General features: G+C 51.0%; 1 protein-coding gene across 6 annotated transcripts in view; it reads right to left on the bottom strand.

Annotated features, from left to right (window-relative positions):
- PAX2 (paired box 2) overlaps positions 1 to 18,271 on the bottom strand; it is an 81,574-nt gene that overhangs the window by 7,825 nt on the left and 55,478 nt on the right. For all 6 annotated transcript variants that reach the window (XM_063710425.1, XM_063710424.1, XM_031015688.3 and 3 more), the window contains 2 exons: positions 13,233 to 13,408; positions 10,654 to 10,780 (listed from right to left, as the gene is read on the bottom strand). In XM_063710425.1, the coding sequence (XP_063566495.1) occupies positions 10,654 to 10,780; positions 13,233 to 13,408 (303 nt within the window). The remainder of the gene's footprint in view (positions 1 to 10,653; positions 10,781 to 13,232; positions 13,409 to 18,271) is intronic.

The raw sequence follows: 18,271 nt of genomic DNA, 5'->3' as shown, positions 1-18,271 counted from the left end.
AATGGGCCAGATCAAATAAACTGTTTTGGAGAATCTAAGTGCAGCTCCTCTTACAAGTACAGAGAAAAGCAAAGTGAAAGACTTTATTAAGAAAGTTGAAAAATTGTAGTCATCAGGTAATTTGTGCTACTTTCACCATCAGGTCTAAGATTCAAGGTCAGAGCTGTGTTTCTACTTGGGCCAGGACTACCTAGCATTCATTGAGCACCTTCTATATGCTGGGCGGTGTCCTTAACATTTTATATGATGTATTATCTCATTTAATCTTCATATCAACCCTATGATGTTGATGTTTTTATTTTTATTTTTATTTTAAGACGGAGTCTCGCTCTCGTCACCCAGGCTGGAGAGCAGTGGCACGATCTCGGCTCACTGCAACCTCTGCTTCCTGGGTTCAAGTGATTATCTCGCCTCAGCCTCCCAAGTAGCAGGGATTACAGGCACCTGTCACCACGCCTGGCTAATTTTTATATGTTTTAGTAGAGACGGGGTTTCACTATGTTGGCCAGGCTGGTCTCCAACTCCTGACCTCAGGTGCTCTGCCTGTCTCAGCCTCCCAAAGTGCTGGGATTACAGGCGTGAGCCACTGGGACCAGCCATTGATATGTTTTTAAACCGCCCCCCCTCCTTTTTTTTTTTTTTTGAGACAGAGTCTTGCTCTGTCTCCCAGGCTGGAGTGCAGTGGTGCAATCTCCACTCACTGCAACCTCTGCCTCCCAGGTTCAAGTGATTCTCCTGCCTCAGCCTCACGAGTAGCTGGGATTACAAGCGCCTGCCACTGCACCCAGCTAACTTTTGTATTTTTTAGTAGAGACGGGGTTTTGCCATGTTGACCAGGCTGGTGTCGAACTCCTGACCTGAGGTGATCCACCCACCTCGGCCTCCCAAAGTGCTGGGATAACAGGGTGAGCCACGACGCCCGGCCTTTAATCCCTATTCTATAGATGAGAAATAAACTCAGAGGGGCCAAATATTACATCTGAGATTTCACTGCTAGTAGATGGCAGAAACTGGATTACACAACAGGCTGTATACTTGGGAATTGATCCTGGAATTATATTGTTCTCAAATAGTGCAGACCCAGAAAATAGATAGGTGTTTGGTCCAGGAAAGTAATATGGGATCATGCTAAGTGAATCCTTCCTATAACAGAACATCTTGTCACTTCTTGTTTCTTATGTGTTTCAGTTTCTTCCACTTTTTTACAGTGGGGGTTTTAAATTGGGGTTAACTGATCCCTCAAGAACCCATAGATCACTTCAAGGGGTCTATATAAATCTATACATAAAATGTTATGGACATTGTATATCTGTATCTTTCTGTGTAGATGGTACATGACTTTTATCATATTCTCAAAAAATATGGCTTAAAGATTAATAAGCACTGTTTATAAAAAAGTCAAAGAGCCCCGTTCTTTGGCATAAGACACCGATTTGTTTGCAACTACTTGAATTGTATCAATAAACAGGATGATACAAAGCACAGCAAAATAACATGTGAAGTAGCAGGGAGCTGTATCTCAAGTCAAGGAAAATGTCAGCATTCAGAAGATCAAGGAAATAAAAAGGAAGCCACGAAAGAAGCAGAAACTGCTGCTCATGATGGCTCAGATGAGACTTATTAGACATAGATTTATATAGCAAAAGTTCTATCGAGGAGTTCAGAGATGCTTTTCCTCAGCATCTTTCTCTGAAAATGAGCACTTTTGCTACCCACTTGACACTGTGGAGGACCCTAAGGCCAGAAAACATAACTCTTGTTTTACTGCCCTATCCTCAATTCTGTCTGCTTCTCATAAGGTAGCGAAAATGAAGACATTAGATTTCTTCAAGGCTGGCAGCCTATGCCTGCATTTGACATAGGCATTTATAATACTTACAAAAATGCACAGTTATTAAATTTGTAATTGCTGCCTAAATATATAAATGCATAATTGGTATTTACTATAACAATTACGAGCACCTTATGACCAATTCAACGTATATCTATTACACTAAAGTAACAAACTTTAAATCCACACAAGATGTTTTAAAAGGAGAGGAAAATAACTATCTACATATTTCCTTTCATTTCTTATTTCCCAAGCTTCCAAATCCTCCCAGGATTTGAGTTGTCCTCTAGGGCAGAAGGGACTATGGGACAGCCCACAGCCCCAGGCTCTGCCTCAGCCCCATACCCCACCTGAGGCTTGCCTGCTCCAGGTTCCAGCAGAGGGGGCTGTGCCTGCAACTCAGGGTGGCTGCTCTTCCAGTTGATCTCAGCTCCCACTGACACCTTGAATCCCTGGTGTGTCCTAGGCAGGGATGTTACCCAGATCTGCAGGGGCTTAGTGAGGTCTACACCTTGACAGCCAACCGGCCGGACACAACCAGTCATGCTGTTTCCATCCCTTCTCCCAGCACCCCACCCTCCTCTGGGCTGTGTAGCCTGTTGGCTCAGGGTCTCACAGGAGGTGGTTTCCTTCTAATTCAGCTGGACCATGGATGGAAATGCAGCTTCAGCATCCTAGGATAACACCAGGGAATGTTGGGGAGAATCACATTTTCAAAGGGCTGAGAAGGAACTTGGCTATCTTCTAGTCCAACTCCCTTGTTTTACGGAGGAGGAAACTGAGGCTCAGAGAGAGGGGAAGACATTTCCAGTCCTCTTCCCAGTCGGCAACTTCCCAGTCCTCTTTCCAGAAGGCAACGTCCCTGTGTCGCCTTCTCTGGCTCCATGAGCAAATCACAAATGAAGATTGGAGTTGGGCAGGTACTGGCACTCAAGAGGTTGGGCCCAGGCTCAAAGATGGGCTCAGAGCATGAGAGACCCTCATGCTGGGTGGGCAGAGGTTAAGCCTGTTTGCACAGTCTTCTGATACTCCCGGCCTCCCAGTTCCTCTCTGGCTTTATTTTGTTCTCTGAGAGCACTGAATTGTCAGCTCTAATCCTTCCAAAAGCGCAGTGTTTTTCAGGCGCTCTGTGTAAGTGAAACCCTAATCCCAAGGAAAACGGCCGCTTAAGCCTCTGCAGCATTAGGCTGTTCTCTGAGCCCTGCAGGATTTCCTCCTGCCCTGCCTGCCAGCCCAGCCGCCACCACCACTGGGGAGAAGAGGGGAGGATTCAGGCTGAAGGCATGCAAAGCCCTCTCAGAAGTGACAACAGTGGCGGAGCTTGTCTCCCAAAGCTCAGGGTTGCAAAAGCACTAGCTTGTTTGTCCTGAGGCTACAGCTAATTGTGGAGGTGGAAGGGATTCTGGCTACCCTGGGAAAAAAGTGGGGGGTCTTCCTGTCACCTTGGAGGTGGCTGGCCCTCTGGGGGAAACAGGTTTTCAGGTCTTGCCTAGGTGGCTTTGAGGCCACTGGGACATTTCTGAGCCCTTGGTACCAATACATACCTGTTTCATTGGGACAGCAGTCTTTAGGATTTCCAGTCATTCAAAAAATGTTGGGTTGACTGACCTTACTTTTACTTAGCCAACATTTTCTTCTTAAAAAGTACCAAATAACGGACTAAAAAGCTTAGTGCTGGGAGATCTCTTTTTTGGAGAATTCCCCTGTGGGACACATCAAGTATCTAAATGACATCTACAGAAACCGAAAGGGTCCCATAACCTGATGAATCATGAAAGCAGTGGCCAGTATTCTCAACTGGGCAATCCTTTATTGGCCTGAGTTGGCTATTGTTATGCACTTGATAGCAAGATCATTGATTTCTTAGAAAATATTTTGATTCAAATTCAGACTGGCCCCTTTCTCTCTCTCTCTCTGATCTCTGATGAACAAGTGAGGCCATCCTTGGAGGAATAAGCACTCCATTTGGCATGTTCAGGTTTTTGGGCCTCACGGACAGAGGGAAGAGATGAAGGGAGGAGGTAAGAAGAAAAGCCCAAGGTTAAGGGCCAAATTTGAGCTCAGCGTAGAAAACACCAGAACTACATCTTTGCTAAGACACCCCAAACCCTTCCTACCTTTGTCACCCTCCCTACGATGCTCCTCCCTCTGCAGCCCCATTCTCAGCCAGGGTACTTCTGCCACGGCACCCTCCTGGGAAGGGCAGCCCAGCAGCACAGGGTGGCCGGTAGGCACAGACAAGGACATGGGATTGGGACCTGAGATTGAGGTGGCACAGCTTTTATTCTGGTCAAATATGGCCTGACTCTGATCCCGACAGTGGATTAGTGCCTCTTCTTTTCCATATCCTTTACCTCTAGCAGTGGACTGGATAAAGGAGGAAGGGAAAGAGGCCTGATCCAATGACTCCTAGGCTGCAGGCCGAGAGCAGCCGCATATCTGTCAATGTCTCATTGCTATGGAAATGCCCCCATAATTAAATCAGAGCTGAGGTTGGGGGCTGGAGGTCCTTGGGGATGTGGCTAGCAGACTCAGGGATGTTTGAAGGAGGCTAGCCTCTTTTCTTGGGACCCTCACAGCCTAAAGGAAGGGTCTAGGGCATGTGAGCACTGAGGAGCAGCCCTCTGGCTTGCTTTGGCCTCCACAGTAAAGGGATCTCTGACTTGCCACACGTCTGAAGTTGTCCTAGCCCTCTCCTTTCAAGGAGAGGAACTATGATGTCTGTGCCCTAAATTCCTCTAGCTAATCAGGGGCTTTGAGCTGACAGACAAGACTAGGAGACTCCCAGCCTCCTTGAGAAACATTTCTCAGTCTTTATCGCCCTCTCCTCCCCTGGGGGCTGGCCAAGGGCTAAGCTGTTTGTTTTATGGAGGGAAATGCAGTTGCATTGGAAGGGGGTTGTTAACTACAGGAAAGAGGCAGTTCCTGGAGGTCCTCAGGATGCCCTGAGTAGGAGGAGGAGGTTTCCCAGGGTCCACACCTCTATCTGCTAAAAGGCCACTTTGCTGACCATCTCAGATGTAGGCCAGGAGGCCGAGCTTCTGAGTTGGCAACCCTTTCTCAGAAGCTACATCCACACTGCTCACACTGGTCCCTGCTGCTGTCCAGCTGTGAACTTTGCCTCTCTGGCCTCCCCCATCTCTGCTCAAATCAGCCAGCTTCTGGGAGACCAGCCTCTTCTGCTCCCTCTTCCTGCCTTGGGCACTTCCCTCTTGGGCAGCATCCACATCTCTTCCTTGATCTTAATTACAGCTTCCTTCAAAATTGCAGTCTTCAGGAATTAAGAGACATTTCTCCCAAGCTCTTGAATAAAACCACCTTCCCCCAACCAGGATGGGGAAGCTACGGAGGCTTCCCACCTGCCCCCACCCCACTGGGGAGAAAGGTACTGTCCCCGTCTCTAGCTCTCTAATGTTCAGACATTTTCCCAAAGAAAATATAAGATTTTCTGCTGAGGCTTAGCAGTCTGGGAGCCTGGACAAGCCTGGAACAGGCTCTACTTTCAGAGTTGCCTGAGGCTCAGCTCTTTCCATGCCTCCTGGGCCCCAAAGCAATAATCTATAGGTATGGTCCTCATTCTTTGCCCTTTTTGATCTCCATTATCTGACAATTTAGTGAGCAGTGGTGGGAAGGGACTGGGGGATCTGGATCTGTGATAAAGATACAACGGATACTTCCTTTGATCTTTTTTTTTTTTTTTTTTTTTTTTGAGACGGAGTCTCGCTGTGTCGCCCAGGCTAGAGTGCAGTGGCACGATCTCAGCTCACTGCAAGCTCTGCCTTCTGGGTTCAAGTGATATTCCTGCCTCAGCCTCCCAAGTAGCTGGGACTACAGGCGCCTGCCACCACGCCCGGCTAATTTTTTGTATATTTTTTTAGTGGAGACGGGGTTTCACCATGTTAGCCAGGATGGTCTTGATCTCCTGACCTCGTGATCCGCCCGCCTCGGCTCCCAAAGTGCTGGGATTACAGGCGTGAGCCACCGCGCCTGGCCCCTTTGATCTTTTTTAGAATATTAAACATGCTGAGTTTATAGCACTTTTGGATTATTCTATTGTTCCCAGGTCTTGGGGGGATGTTAACTGTTCTGTTTATTGCTTCTACTAACTTTCCCTTTTGAAAGTTTGTATTCACATGAGATGTGTACTTTTTTTTACAGTAAGCTCATCATTAGTGGTGGGGTTTTTTCTTCCCCCTGTGGGAGTCCCATGTGCCCTGGATTTTAGAATGTCTCTACGAAGAAGGTTTGTCATTGCTCCTGGTGAGGTTTCAGAATGGGTTACTATCCTGTACAAATTTTTATGTAAGTTCCTGGCTTGGGTTTCCTGCAACATACTCATGGTATAAATTTGGACTCTGATCTGGCATCAGGCTTGGGGTCTCCATGTCTCATGGTGACCTTCCATTCTGCCCCCTTCCTTGTTTCCCTGGGCTACTCAGACGCGTGTATGTGTTTGCCTTTCATGGACAGTGTGGTCCCTGTTCTGTTCCTTGCTTTATGCAGGATGATACTCAGTTCTGGCTTCCTGATTCCCAAAGTCAGATTCCCTGACTGGTGTGTTACAACCCCATCCTCTCCCAGTCAGCATCTCCCTCCAGTGTGATGCCAGCGGCCTCTCCAATACTGATCTGGCTTTGAGTTCCCCTCTATTTCTGGCACCAAAGAGTGAGATTTGCTGTGTATTAACATTTTTGTTGTTATATTTTATTCAGTTATGTGTTGGTGAGGTAGCCTGCCTGGGTCCCAGACATCAATCTCATTCCTCCTTTACCTCTCTGTGACTAAAACAAGGGCGGTGAGAGCTGCACTTGCTCAAGGCTCTGCCAGTGCGCGGCAGCAATGCCCACTAGAGGCCAGTGAAGCCTGTGGGTGCAGTGGCTCCAGGGACTGGTGCTTTCCCTAGCTTCTAGAGCGAGCTTGTCCAATCCACAGCCCGCAGGCCACATGCTGCTCAGGACAGCTTTGAATGTGGTCCAATGCAAATTCATAAACTTTCATCAAACATTATGAGGTATTTTATTTTTCTTTTTGTTTTTAGCTCATCAGCTATCTTAGTGTTAGTGTATTTTATGTGTGACTTAAGTAATTTCTTCTCCTTCCAAAGTGGCCCAGGGAAGCCAAAAGATTGGCCAACCCTTTTCTAGAGAGCATGGAACTGCACAGTCTCTGACTTCTCCAGCACTGTTCCTTGCATCTCGGCTCTCTCCTTCGGGGTGGACTTGCACTGTGTCAAGGGACTTTCTAATGCTCAGAAACATCCCCAGTGACTTTGGGAATCCTGGAGTAAGTTCTTGTCTTCTCCTCCCAGATCAACATCACTGCCAGTGTCTCTGCACGCTCCTTTGTCACTGCAGCCCCGGCCAGACATGGGGAGGGGGGGTCAAGGTGAGAATGCTGTGGGGAACAGGGACTATCTTTTCTTCCAGGGATGGGAGACTTTAAGGAATGAAGCCTCCAGCATGCAGTTGGAGCGAGTCCTCACTGCAGATGCCCTGACCCGGAGGGCCCTGGGACTACTGAGAGGTGCATGGCAGCCCCTCTGGGCTCCTTTGGAGGGTCAAGAAGGTGATGAGAGGTACCAGCCACAGCCAGCCAACCTGAAAAAGCCTGGGGCCAGAATGCCCGTGACCCATTCTCTCAAGTAGCTGGTCCCTCTTTCTTTATCACTTAGAAGAGACGAGGCTCCGTTCCAGACCAGCAGCCTAGAGCCATGGGCTGGAGAGAAGAGATGTCGCTGAGCTAGAGCAGCCCAGCGCCGGAAGGGAAAGTGGGTGATAAATTTAAATAACCAGCTTGACTTGGCAGCTTGCTGAATTGTGATGCAGTGAAATTAAAATCTCGGCAGAACTTGCAAACACTACCCAGCAAAATCAGTCTCTCTCCTTGGTTCCCTGATGGAAGGTGGGGAGGGGAGGCTATGGGGCTGAGCCCTAGCCTCTGGCAGCCACCCTTGCTTGCAATGTGATTAGCTGTGTCCTGGCCCACTGGGCCCCACTCTCCCCTCCACACAATAGTCTAGGTTCCTCTCTCCTCTCAGTCCTGACCTTGTGGAATAGCTGCATCAAGTGGCTGGTGAAGTTTGAAATCAGCCTCCAGTGCCAGGAGGTGGCAGGAATCTCAATAAGGTCTGGCTTTTCAGGTTGGGCTAGGGCATTCCCTCATCCCCTAAGGTTTGCAGCCACAGCTGTCAGTCCTGGGGAAGAAGATGAGCAGGGTGCCTGAGACGTGGAGGATAAAGAGGGCTCCTTGAACACCTTGGCACTCCTAAACCAGGCTATGGGCACTGGGTGACCTAACAGCTCCCTTACCTTTAGCACACACCTCCCCAGAATCACCTACCCACCTAGAAGAGCCTCCTTTTCTCTTCTCCCACCAAAGCCCTTAATATTTGCCAAGAAAATAAGCTTTTAAAGACTCTTTGAGGGCAATGTCCACAAATACACTAAGGGCCTCTCCCGCACTCCAGCTCTGCCTGGAGCCCAGTTCTCACAGATGCCAGTATCTTTCTAGAAGAACTCACCCAAAGTCCACTCTCCTGCTTCTGTTCTCCTTGCATCACTGCTCACTACTACCCACAATATCCTGGCCTGAAGGCCAACATGCTGGACCTACTGCTGAGATGGCCCATGGAGTCTCTGAGCAATGCCCCATGGCTCACCTTGACAGTACCTCTAGCAAATTCTGTTTGTCCCCATAATAAACACATCATAAATCATTCATCTTTAATAGATTATGCAAATTAGGAGGACATAAAATCAACAAAGATCAATAACTGCAGCAGTTTAATTGCCAGCAAAAACATTTTAAGAATGAGCATAATCTGCAGCTCTTTCTTGGGTAATGGCACTATTAATCCAAACACTGGATCTTGGCCTAAGTGTGGAAAAATCATTCCCTACCCCTATCCCCATCTTCCCTCCCCCACCTCTCCACACACTTCTCTCTTTTTGGTAATTTCCAGTTTCTGAGTGAGTTTCCCCGTCATTACCACTGGTGAACAGCTCCGAATGTTAATGGTTCTGCTTTTGTTACTCCTCGCTTGATTGAAATGTCGCATACAGATTGAGATGTTAGTGCTAACTTGCCACCTGGGAATGTCAAGCTGGGTCTGAAATGAACTTTTCTCACACTTGGATCCAGATGGATCAGCCGGAGATGTTCCCAGGCTGAGCTGGGACTGTTCCAGGGCCATGGGGGGAGGCGGGTGGGGGCTGCTCAAGGTGGAGGCACTTCTCTGTACCAGCCCCTGGGTCTCCTGTGGCAGGAGCCCTACCCTGAAGATCCATAGCTCCACCCTAGGAAGTCCTCGCCTTCTAGACTATGGCCTGAGCACTGGGCAGCAGATGGGGTTAGAGAAGTCTCCCGGGTTCTCTTTGAACAGTGCCTGGAGTGGCCATCTTTGGGAAGTGACCACTGTATCTCTGAGCAGGTCAGGAGAAAGGTGGCCTGGCCTGGGCCGTCTCTCTGCCTTGGGTCAGAATACCTAGCAGGTAAGAGAGCTTCCCAGCTGGGCAAAGGATGGCTCATGCTGAGGGCCATTTGGTCATGGGCTGTGTCCTGGCCCAGCTAACCCAGCTAAGGTCGTCACTCCCAAAAGCCCAGTCCAGGTCTCCAACACTTCTAGAATTCAACCTCTGACTCCCTAGCCAAAGATCTAGGCTGGAAACAGTTGTACCAGTACAGCCCCTTAGGGAGAGGCTGGGAAAACTTACAGGGCTCTCCTAAGCCCCCAGGTGGAGGCTGGGTGGCCACTGAGCCCAGCTCAGGCTCAAATGCAGCCGCACTCAGACCAGCTCATAGGCAGAACCAGGGCCCAGTCCTAGAGTGGGCGGTGCCTGTTCCCTGCCTTTGCCGTTGGCTCTGCAGCCCTGCTGCTGGGTCCGCAGGCCACCTCCGCTTGCCTCGCTCTTCAGGTAACGCCTCAGTGTCTCCCAATCCCCACCGAGACCCTTCTCAATCATCCTGTCTCCCAAGGAACAAACGGCACATTGGCTTTAGTGTCTCCAGAATAATTAGGTGAATTTTAATAACACCTCAATGCGTGTCTCTCCCATTTGGGCAGTCTCCTGGCCTGGAAACCCTTCTGCAGTGGCACGTGCCTTCCACAGCCTGGAGCTCTGTGGCCTTCCCTGGACTCCACCTCCCCTTCCAAACTAACTGGCCCTGCTGCTCTTCATTTGTAGGGGCTCCTGGCCATGGCGCCCCTAGCTGTGCATCTGATTGTGGGCCAAGCCTGATCCTACCTGGCCTTGAAATCAAGCCTTGGTGTCACTGACCTCTCTGGGAAGCAGGAGGAAGGCTGGAATAATTGTACTCATCTCAAACTCCACAGAGCTGGGTGCCATGCCCTCAAGCCCAAAGCCATGGTCACCCATGCTGCCTGGAGGGAGCAGTAAGCGGGTCCCCCAGGAGCCTTGGAGACACAAGTGTGGAGGCTGGACACTGGGTACCCATGCTCCACTCTCACCAGCCTGGCTTATTTGCTTTCTGCAGACATCCTAACAAGAGGCTCATGATTCTGGGCAACTTGGGAGAGGGAAGAGAAACAGACAAAGGGAGAGGCGAAGGACAGGAGGAAGAACTGGCAACAGCCCCTCCTAGCATCAGCCTTTCCAGGTTGAAGCCCACAGATGCGCTGACCCCAGTTTTTTTCTCCCCACATCTGCACACCCCTGTTCAGGAAGCACCCTGGTTTTAGAAGCCTCGTTCTCTCTGTAAATATCATGGTGGGGGACCTGCTCCTCACACTGGGCCTCAGATGGCATGGGCTGAGGCACCCTCCACTGAACGCAGTGCCCCCACCCTCCTGGAAGCCCCCTTACCAGTCACAACGGGGTATGTCTGTGTGCCTGACACGTTGCTGCCCAGCTCAGGGTTGGTGGATGCAGATAGACTCGACTTGACTTCATCAAGCCCAGGGGTCAGGGCTGGGAGGGAGTACTCGTTCCCCTGGGAGGAGAGAGAAAAGTGACAGCTCTCTATTGATGCACGCACAGAGAAAGGGCTCGGTGTGCAGATGGGAAGGAGGAACAGGGGAGCCCGCCCAGATGGGGTAGAAAGAGATGGTGGGGCAGAGGGGAGATGCGGGGGCTTGGTGGATGATGGCAAGTTTTGTGTGGGTGGGAGTAGACCTGACTTGGTGAAACCGGAGGCACAGCACCCTTTACACATTTTGGGCACTTATGCCAGCACCCTTTATGTTTCTGTAGCATCTCCTGCCTAAGCACCCCTGCGGGTAGGGTGTAGTAGTAGGGATACCCTTGTTGAGAGGCATGGGATGTCGAGGAGCCTTGGGGAGGAGGGGGGAACCATGACATGACTGGCAGAGCCAGTAGCTGGGAGAAGGGCCTAGTGGGGACTTCAGCCTGGCACTGCTGGCTGAGCGGGTATGGGCGCCCCTTTTTAAAAAACAAACAATGACAGCCCCCATGGGCCCCTCGCTGTCTGCCTGTGCACTGGGGTATGAAATTGGGGAGGGGGAGAGTCCACATGGCTAACAGAAGGGTAGGAGGGGGCCAGTCATTGACTCTGAAAGGGTGTCCTGCCCGAAACACTCGGGTAATTGCCTTTTTATTGCAGCCACGGCCAAGCCAGACCCCAGAGCTGGGCAGACCGGGAGCCTGCACAAAGCAGGAAAAGTTGCTCTGATTAATATTACGTTAAATTAAAACTGATTTTCTGCTCTTTCGGGTCTGTTTTTTCCCCTTCCGCTTCCTGGCCCCCCTAGAGTACCCCCTCCCCTCCATGGCTGGACGGGATTGCCTCGTCATTTCCAATTCCTTCTCGTATTGATCTTCCTGTAGAAATCAGTTTTGTAATTAGCTGCAAATTAGGCCTTCTACTGGGGGTGAAGCTGCCCCCTGATTTATCACCAGAGTAATTCACTGTGATCGGAGAGAAATTAAAATGAACTCAATTAGGCTTCGGATTTGCTTTATGGGCCCTGCTCTGAGTTTCAGGGGGAAAAATGACTGTGCTGGTGTTTAATAGTCTAATGAAAGTAAATAAAGGTTATTCATTGTAATACAGCCGGGGACTCAGGGAGGGTGCACTGAGCCGCCCGCCTCAGCCAGCTCCTCCTTTGTTGGTTTATGGCTCAGGGCACCTTAAAAAGACTTTTGATTTTTGTTTTATGAAGACAAACAGCTTATGGGATAAAAGGACGGGCAGGGAGAAAGGCGAGTGTCTGGGAGCTGTTGGAGTCTTAGAGTGGAACTGTAGCGTTCAACGCTGTGGGGCCGCACTGACGTGCATGTGTGGGTGCGTGTGTGCATGCATGCAAGCACAGCAATGCTGTCTTGTGCTGTGACTGTGGGCCTGGCCTGGGCTGCATGTGTAGCAGGGATGGGAGTGTGCCCCTGTGTGTGAGCGAGTGTGCTGGGGGCTCCACCCAAGGTATGTGGGTGGAGGCATAGGCTAGGGGTATGCTGAGCTGGTGATCTGGGGGCAGCACACACCCACTGGCTCCATGCGGCTGCCGGGGTTAGCTGTGAGAACCGTGGGCTGTGGGTGGGGGAGCAGGTGGACAGTGGTGTGTGAGCACAGTACTGTGGGCTGTGGGTGAGGGAGCAGGTGGATGGTGGTGTGTGAGCACAGTACCCTGGGCTGTGGGTGAGGGAGCAGGTGGATGGTGGAGTGTGAGCACAGTACTGTGGGCTGTGGGTGAGGGAGCAGGTGGATGGTGGAGTGTGAGCACAGTACCCTGGGCTGTGGGTGAGGGAGCAGGTGGATGGTGGAGTGTGAGCACATGCACACCAGCACATAAAAAAGTTCGGAGGTGGTTTCTGCATTGTGCGTTTTGCTGGTGTGTTGCACGCTGTGCCCCATGCTATGTGTCCTGGGCTGCTCAGTGTCTGCAGAAAGTGTTGGGTGTAAGTGGTAAGCTGCCAGCCTACCTAGGGTTCCATTGAATTGCTGGCTTGGGGAGCAGGAGGCAGGCACAGGCAGGCTCTCCTGACACTGGGCAAGGAGAGCTCCCCAGTCTAGCGTAGACTTTCTGTAGGACCCTGAGGGGGTGTGGGCAAGGGACACAGCAAGAGGATGTTCCTGAGTACTCCATGCAAGAACCACAGAAAAGCGGAGCTAGAAGGGACTTGACAAATCCTACATCCAAGCCCTTCATTCTATAGATGGGGAAACCGAGGCTCTGAACAGAGATGATTTACCCAAGGCCATACTCTTGCACCCAGAACTCATTTCTAATTACCATATACAGACCATAATGATTTGTCTTAACGATACCATACTGTCTCATGTGAGCCTGTTCACACTGCACACACACAGAACACACGTGTGTAACACATACAATGCTGGCTATGCATGTGGTGTTTAGTGAACAAGTTGAGAGGCCTTGCTCTGCCGGCTCCTTTCTACTTCTGCAAGCAGAAAGCTCCCTCCTCACCTGTTCTGATTTGATGTGCTCTGATGCCTGGAAGACGTCAGGGTAGGAAGGACGCTCAAAGACCCGATCCAAAGCTTCCAGCTGCTGCTGGGTGAAGGTGTCAGCTCGCAAGTGCTTCCGCAAACTGTCCACACCACTCTGGGAATCTCCATTGGGGACTGAGCCCTCGGACACATCTGGAGAACACATGGACACTCGGGGCGTTAGCGCCAGGCCAGCAGAGGCACAGGAACAGTGCAGGGCAAAGAGGTGGGCATCTGGTTCTGGGCCCTGGAGCTCTGCACCCCTATGGGACCCCTTACTCTCAGCCCCTGGGACAGCAGGGCTGACACCAGAGGGTGGCCCTGCCTCAGAGATCTGGCTGAGGAAGCCCAAGGAAGAGAAGGACCTGAGGACCTGGTAAGAGATGGAGCGGTCACACTGTGGGGTCAGGAAGGATTAGGCACAGAGGTGGAGCCAGGGGGCTCCCAGGAGCCAGCTCCCTGGGGCATGTCTCCCTGAACCACCCCCTGCCCCCAAGCCAGGGCCAGCCTGGGGAAGAAAGAAGCTGGGTGTCTCAGACTGGCATTACTGAGCCTGTGGAGAATTGAACTCGGCTCCGAGATGAATTTCAGTTCCACTAATTCCAAGGGTTGAAAACCATCAAATTTCCGAGGCCGAGTGTAACCTGGAGACTGGGTGAAGTAATCAACTTCGCCCTGAGGGAGGAGGGGCTCTGAGGCAGAGCTGAGGCACTCTGCTTGGGTTGGGCCAGGACTGAGGCCAGAGGGAAACCAAGCGGGAGGAAAGAGGTGTCGCTAGAGGAGCAAAGCTCCCACTTGGGCAGAGCCCACAGAAGGGCCCCTGTGGATGCCTCTATGCCCTGGCCGCCTTCTCGGCCTCTGTCTCCAACCTAGACCCAGGCTCAAGCCTCCTACAGGAGCCAGTTTCTTGGTCACCTGGTTCCTCCTGCAAGTCTCCAGAGGGAGCAGAGTCTTGTCACACCGGTGCCTGCTCCCCCGAGGCTACAGGCCAATCCTGTCTCCGTGTCCCCTTTCCTCAGGTGTTCTCAGCCCTCCCCTATCCTTGCCTCCCAGCGTCGGTTCCTTGGAGTTTTCAAGGTGTCAGTAGGCAATGTGCCTGCTCTGTGGCCTCTCTCTGAACCCACACCTTGCAGCTCCCCAAAGTGGGGTTTCCCCGCCAAACCCCATACCAGCTTGGTCACTCCAGGCTTCCCTCAGCCCAAGACCAGCTGAGGAGCCTTGGGCCTGGGGCCAGCCCATGCCAGAGGCCCCAGGGTGTTCCTCTGGGACTGTTATATATATCAGTTTATAGGTGATTATACGATATGATATAATCAATATTGCATTATATACAGTAACACCATACAGTATCATTCAGGAGACCATAGAAAATATTACATATTGATTAACTCAACCTGCAGCCATCCTCCCTTGCTGGCCTCCCAGGCCGAGCGTGGGGTCTGCTTTCCTAATGTGACCTCCCATCTTCCCTCCATATCCATTCTGGAGGGGGTGGGAAAGCAAAGAAAGTGTGTGTGTGTGTGTGTGTGTGTGTGTGTGTGTGTGTGAGAGAGAGAGAGAGAGAGAGAGAGAGAAGGAGAGAGAGAGAGAGAGAAGGAGAGAGAGAGAGAGAAGGAGAGAGAGAAAGAGAGGGAGAGAGAGACAGAGATCAAGACCAGGACCACATCTGAAGAAGACAGACAGAAGCAGCTTCAATGGTATTTGTTCCCATGAACACAAAACTTGGTGGTCGTGGTTTCTTCTGCATAAGGCTCTGGAATCATTTCAGTCTTACGGGATGTATGCATCAACATATGAGTTGAAAGTTGAAGTGTGGTAAATTTATTTTTCCCTTTTGTGTGAGTATTGCGTGTCTACGCGCTTGTACATATATAAACGTCCAGATAAACAAGGGTCTGCGTGTGTGGAAATAGAATGAGAAGCTTCCTGAAAGCATGTGTGTGTCTGTGTGTGACTGCATGAGGACTGTGAGGCCACATGCCCCATTTCTCCTGTGCCTACTTCTTTTTTCAGGATGTGCCATCATCCTCATTTCACTCCCCGTAGCTATTTGCGTGTCCTATTGTGTTTGATTCTCCCTTCCTGGAGCCCTCCTACCTTTTGGGGAAGCCGGACTGTCAGGGCTGAGGAAAACATCAAATATTTTCATATATGGTTATTGTAGGGGCAGAGAGGGTGTATTTGTGAGCGTGTGTTCACACATTATGTGTGTGCATGTGTGGCAGGACTCTCCTCATGCCTCTGTGTAGATTTGTGTATATGCCTGTCTGTGTGTGGCTTGGCTCACTGTGTGTGTGTGTGTGTGTGTGTGTGTGTGTGTGTGTAGGGGCTGAACTGAAGCTTTGTCCTCAGGTCACTGGCTGGAGGAGTCTCTTTGCCTTCATTTATTCAGGGGCCCTTCAGATCTTGACAAATCTGTCACTCTAAATTTGCGAGAGATTATGGTGCTCTCTCCCCGGCCCACAGAGAGGTGATATATGATATCTGCTGCCCCTATTGATTGCCTGATCTGGTGGCAGAGGCCGGCGAAATGAACTTGAAATGAACATCATGCCTCAACTCATTGTGCGTATAATACACTACTTAATCCCACATTTTTCAGCCGCTATGGAATTCAATTGATCAATCATGTTCCACTGATAGTACTGTTTTAGGGGTTATTGTTGCTCCCTCCACTCACTGACCTTTTTATTTATTTATTTATTTATTTGTATACTCAGGCCCTGGTGGTAAGACAGGTTACAGAGGCAGCAAAGGAGGGGAAGGGGGAGGGAAAGGAGGCAAAGGCTAAGGAAGCCTGCTACTGGAAGAGGTGGCAGTGGGAGGCGGGGAAGCAGAGGAGAGGGAAGTGGGGAGGAGAAAGGAGGTGTTAGAAGAGAAGGAAAACAAAGTGGTGTGATGAAAGCATGCGGAGAACCCCCACCCCCCAGAGAGGCTGGAGGAGGCTTGCAGGAACTCCTGTAGGAGAAGGAAGGCAGCAGTCATGATGAATGGCGAAGGAGCACAAAGAAACTTATGGGGTGCAGGGAGGTGAGCCACAGGGCCCAGGAGAGGGCAGTGGCATTACTGGTGGGGGACAGCCAGCCAGCCCTCCAAATACACCACACGTACCATAGGCTCTCAAGGGCTCTTTCCAGAGGAGGGGGTGGCATCCTTCCATCAGCTAGGGAAGGAAGGGAGGAATGAAGGCAAGGAGAGAGGGCAGGAAGGGAATGAGGAAAGGAGATTGGGAGAAGCCCTGGATCAGAAGGTCCAAGGAGGATAAGCTCAGGGAAGGAGGAAGCCCAGAGGCACGGAAGGGCAGAAAGAAGGAGGGGAAGAAAGGGAAGAAGCCTTCCGCACCAGAAGCTGGAAGCGCTGGCTGGGGTGAGGACACTTACTGCAGGAATAAAACCAGCTGGCTCTGCTTTCGCTGAAGCCTGGGTGTCCTGATACCTGGTGCCCAGGGCCTGGATGAGGGTGGCTTTGCAGGGGAAGGAGAGGAGGAGGGAAAGAAGAAGAGAGTAAAGGAGGAAGAGTCAAAAAGGAAAGAAGGAAGACAGCTGTCAGTGCTGACCACCTAGAGGGTTCTCCCGGGAAGATGGGGAGCGAGCTCGGCATGGGACTTTCCAAGGGCAAAGTCTCAGACGGGACGGCAAGGAGGAAGAAAGAGACCACTGTTAGGCCCAGCTGTTGAAGGGCTGTCTGGCGGAGCTGGGCTGAAACAGAGGTGGAAGCAGAAGCCGATCTTAATCTAGGTTTCTAGGATGTAAAAGCCGATCTTAATCTAGTGAGCAGGGAAGGAAAGCGCGTGAGTGATTAGACACCATCCATTTCAAAGAAGATCCCCTACTCAACAGCCCCTTTGCCCCCATGCCCAGCAGCCAGTCAAAGAGCACCTTGTGGCAGGGACCATGACTAATGCATTTCTGCAGCTCCAGCAACAGGAATGGCCCCGAGTAGGTACTCAGACTCTCCTGGGTGGCATTCAAAGCCATACCTCTGGCAGAAGGTTTTGGGACTGGCCACCTGACTGGCCTGGCACCCAAGGACACCCAGTCTCTCATCAGATAAGCCCCACACATCCCTGGCTAGCAAAAGATGTGCTATCCCCACTGCTTGTTAGCCTCTAACAGCATCAGCTCTGACGCACAGGCCTTTCCCACTCTCAGCAACACCATCCTGCCCATCTCTGGTGCCTCTACCAATAGACAGACAACACTGTGTTCCTGGTGAGCAGCAGAACTTAACCCCGGGGCTGCTGAGCTGCCATCCAAAGCAGGTGGCAGAGGCTGCTTGAGACTGGGGCCTGGAGAACACATCTACATTTGAACTCCCTGCACCAAGAGGGCTGGAGGCTGCTGGTCATGTGTCCTGGGCTTTCAGGAGGAATTCTGATTTCCAGTATTGTTCCCCATTCTCTGGCCACATTTTTAGATTGGGGCTGGAAAATATGGTAGCTGTGGGTTTAATAAGACCAAACAGAGCAAGGAAGGGACCCTGTGCTAGTCAGTCCCCATAGAGGGAGGGTTCAGCCTCATTCTCCGTCTGCCCCCTGCCCAGCTCCCATTCTGTAGCAGCTCACAAGTATCAAGAACTCATTACATGCCATTGCGGTTATTTACAGAGCTCATTTAATCCTTCCGACAACCCTGTGAGGGAAGTACTATGATACCCATTTTAAAGATAAGGAAGCTGAAGCAAAGAGAGGTTAAGTAGCTTGTCAAAGGCCATGAAGCTAGTAAATGACAGCCAGATTTGAATCCAGGTCTGTCGGACTACAGAGCTTGCCCTCTAAATCATTTCACTCTGCAGCCTGGGTGCCAAACACAGTGGGCCCAGTTGAAGGCCACTTGGCTCCATCCAGGGCACAGCCTTCCTCTCAGCATCCCTCGTTCTTTGCCTGGTACCCTCCCCAAATGGAGGCTACAGCCTGTGGCACAGGTGCTGGCTGAGTGCAGACTGTGCCCAGATGATTAGGGGATGTCTGGTCCAAATTTTTCATGTTACCATAACTAGCAGGGGTGGGCAGTGACT

This window comes from Gorilla gorilla, chromosome 8 (assembly GCF_029281585.2).
Source record: "Gorilla gorilla gorilla isolate KB3781 chromosome 8, NHGRI_mGorGor1-v2.1_pri, whole genome shotgun sequence".
Lineage (NCBI taxonomy): Eukaryota > Metazoa > Chordata > Mammalia > Primates > Hominidae > Gorilla > Gorilla gorilla.
This window is presented reverse-complemented; position numbering and strand designations above follow the sequence as displayed.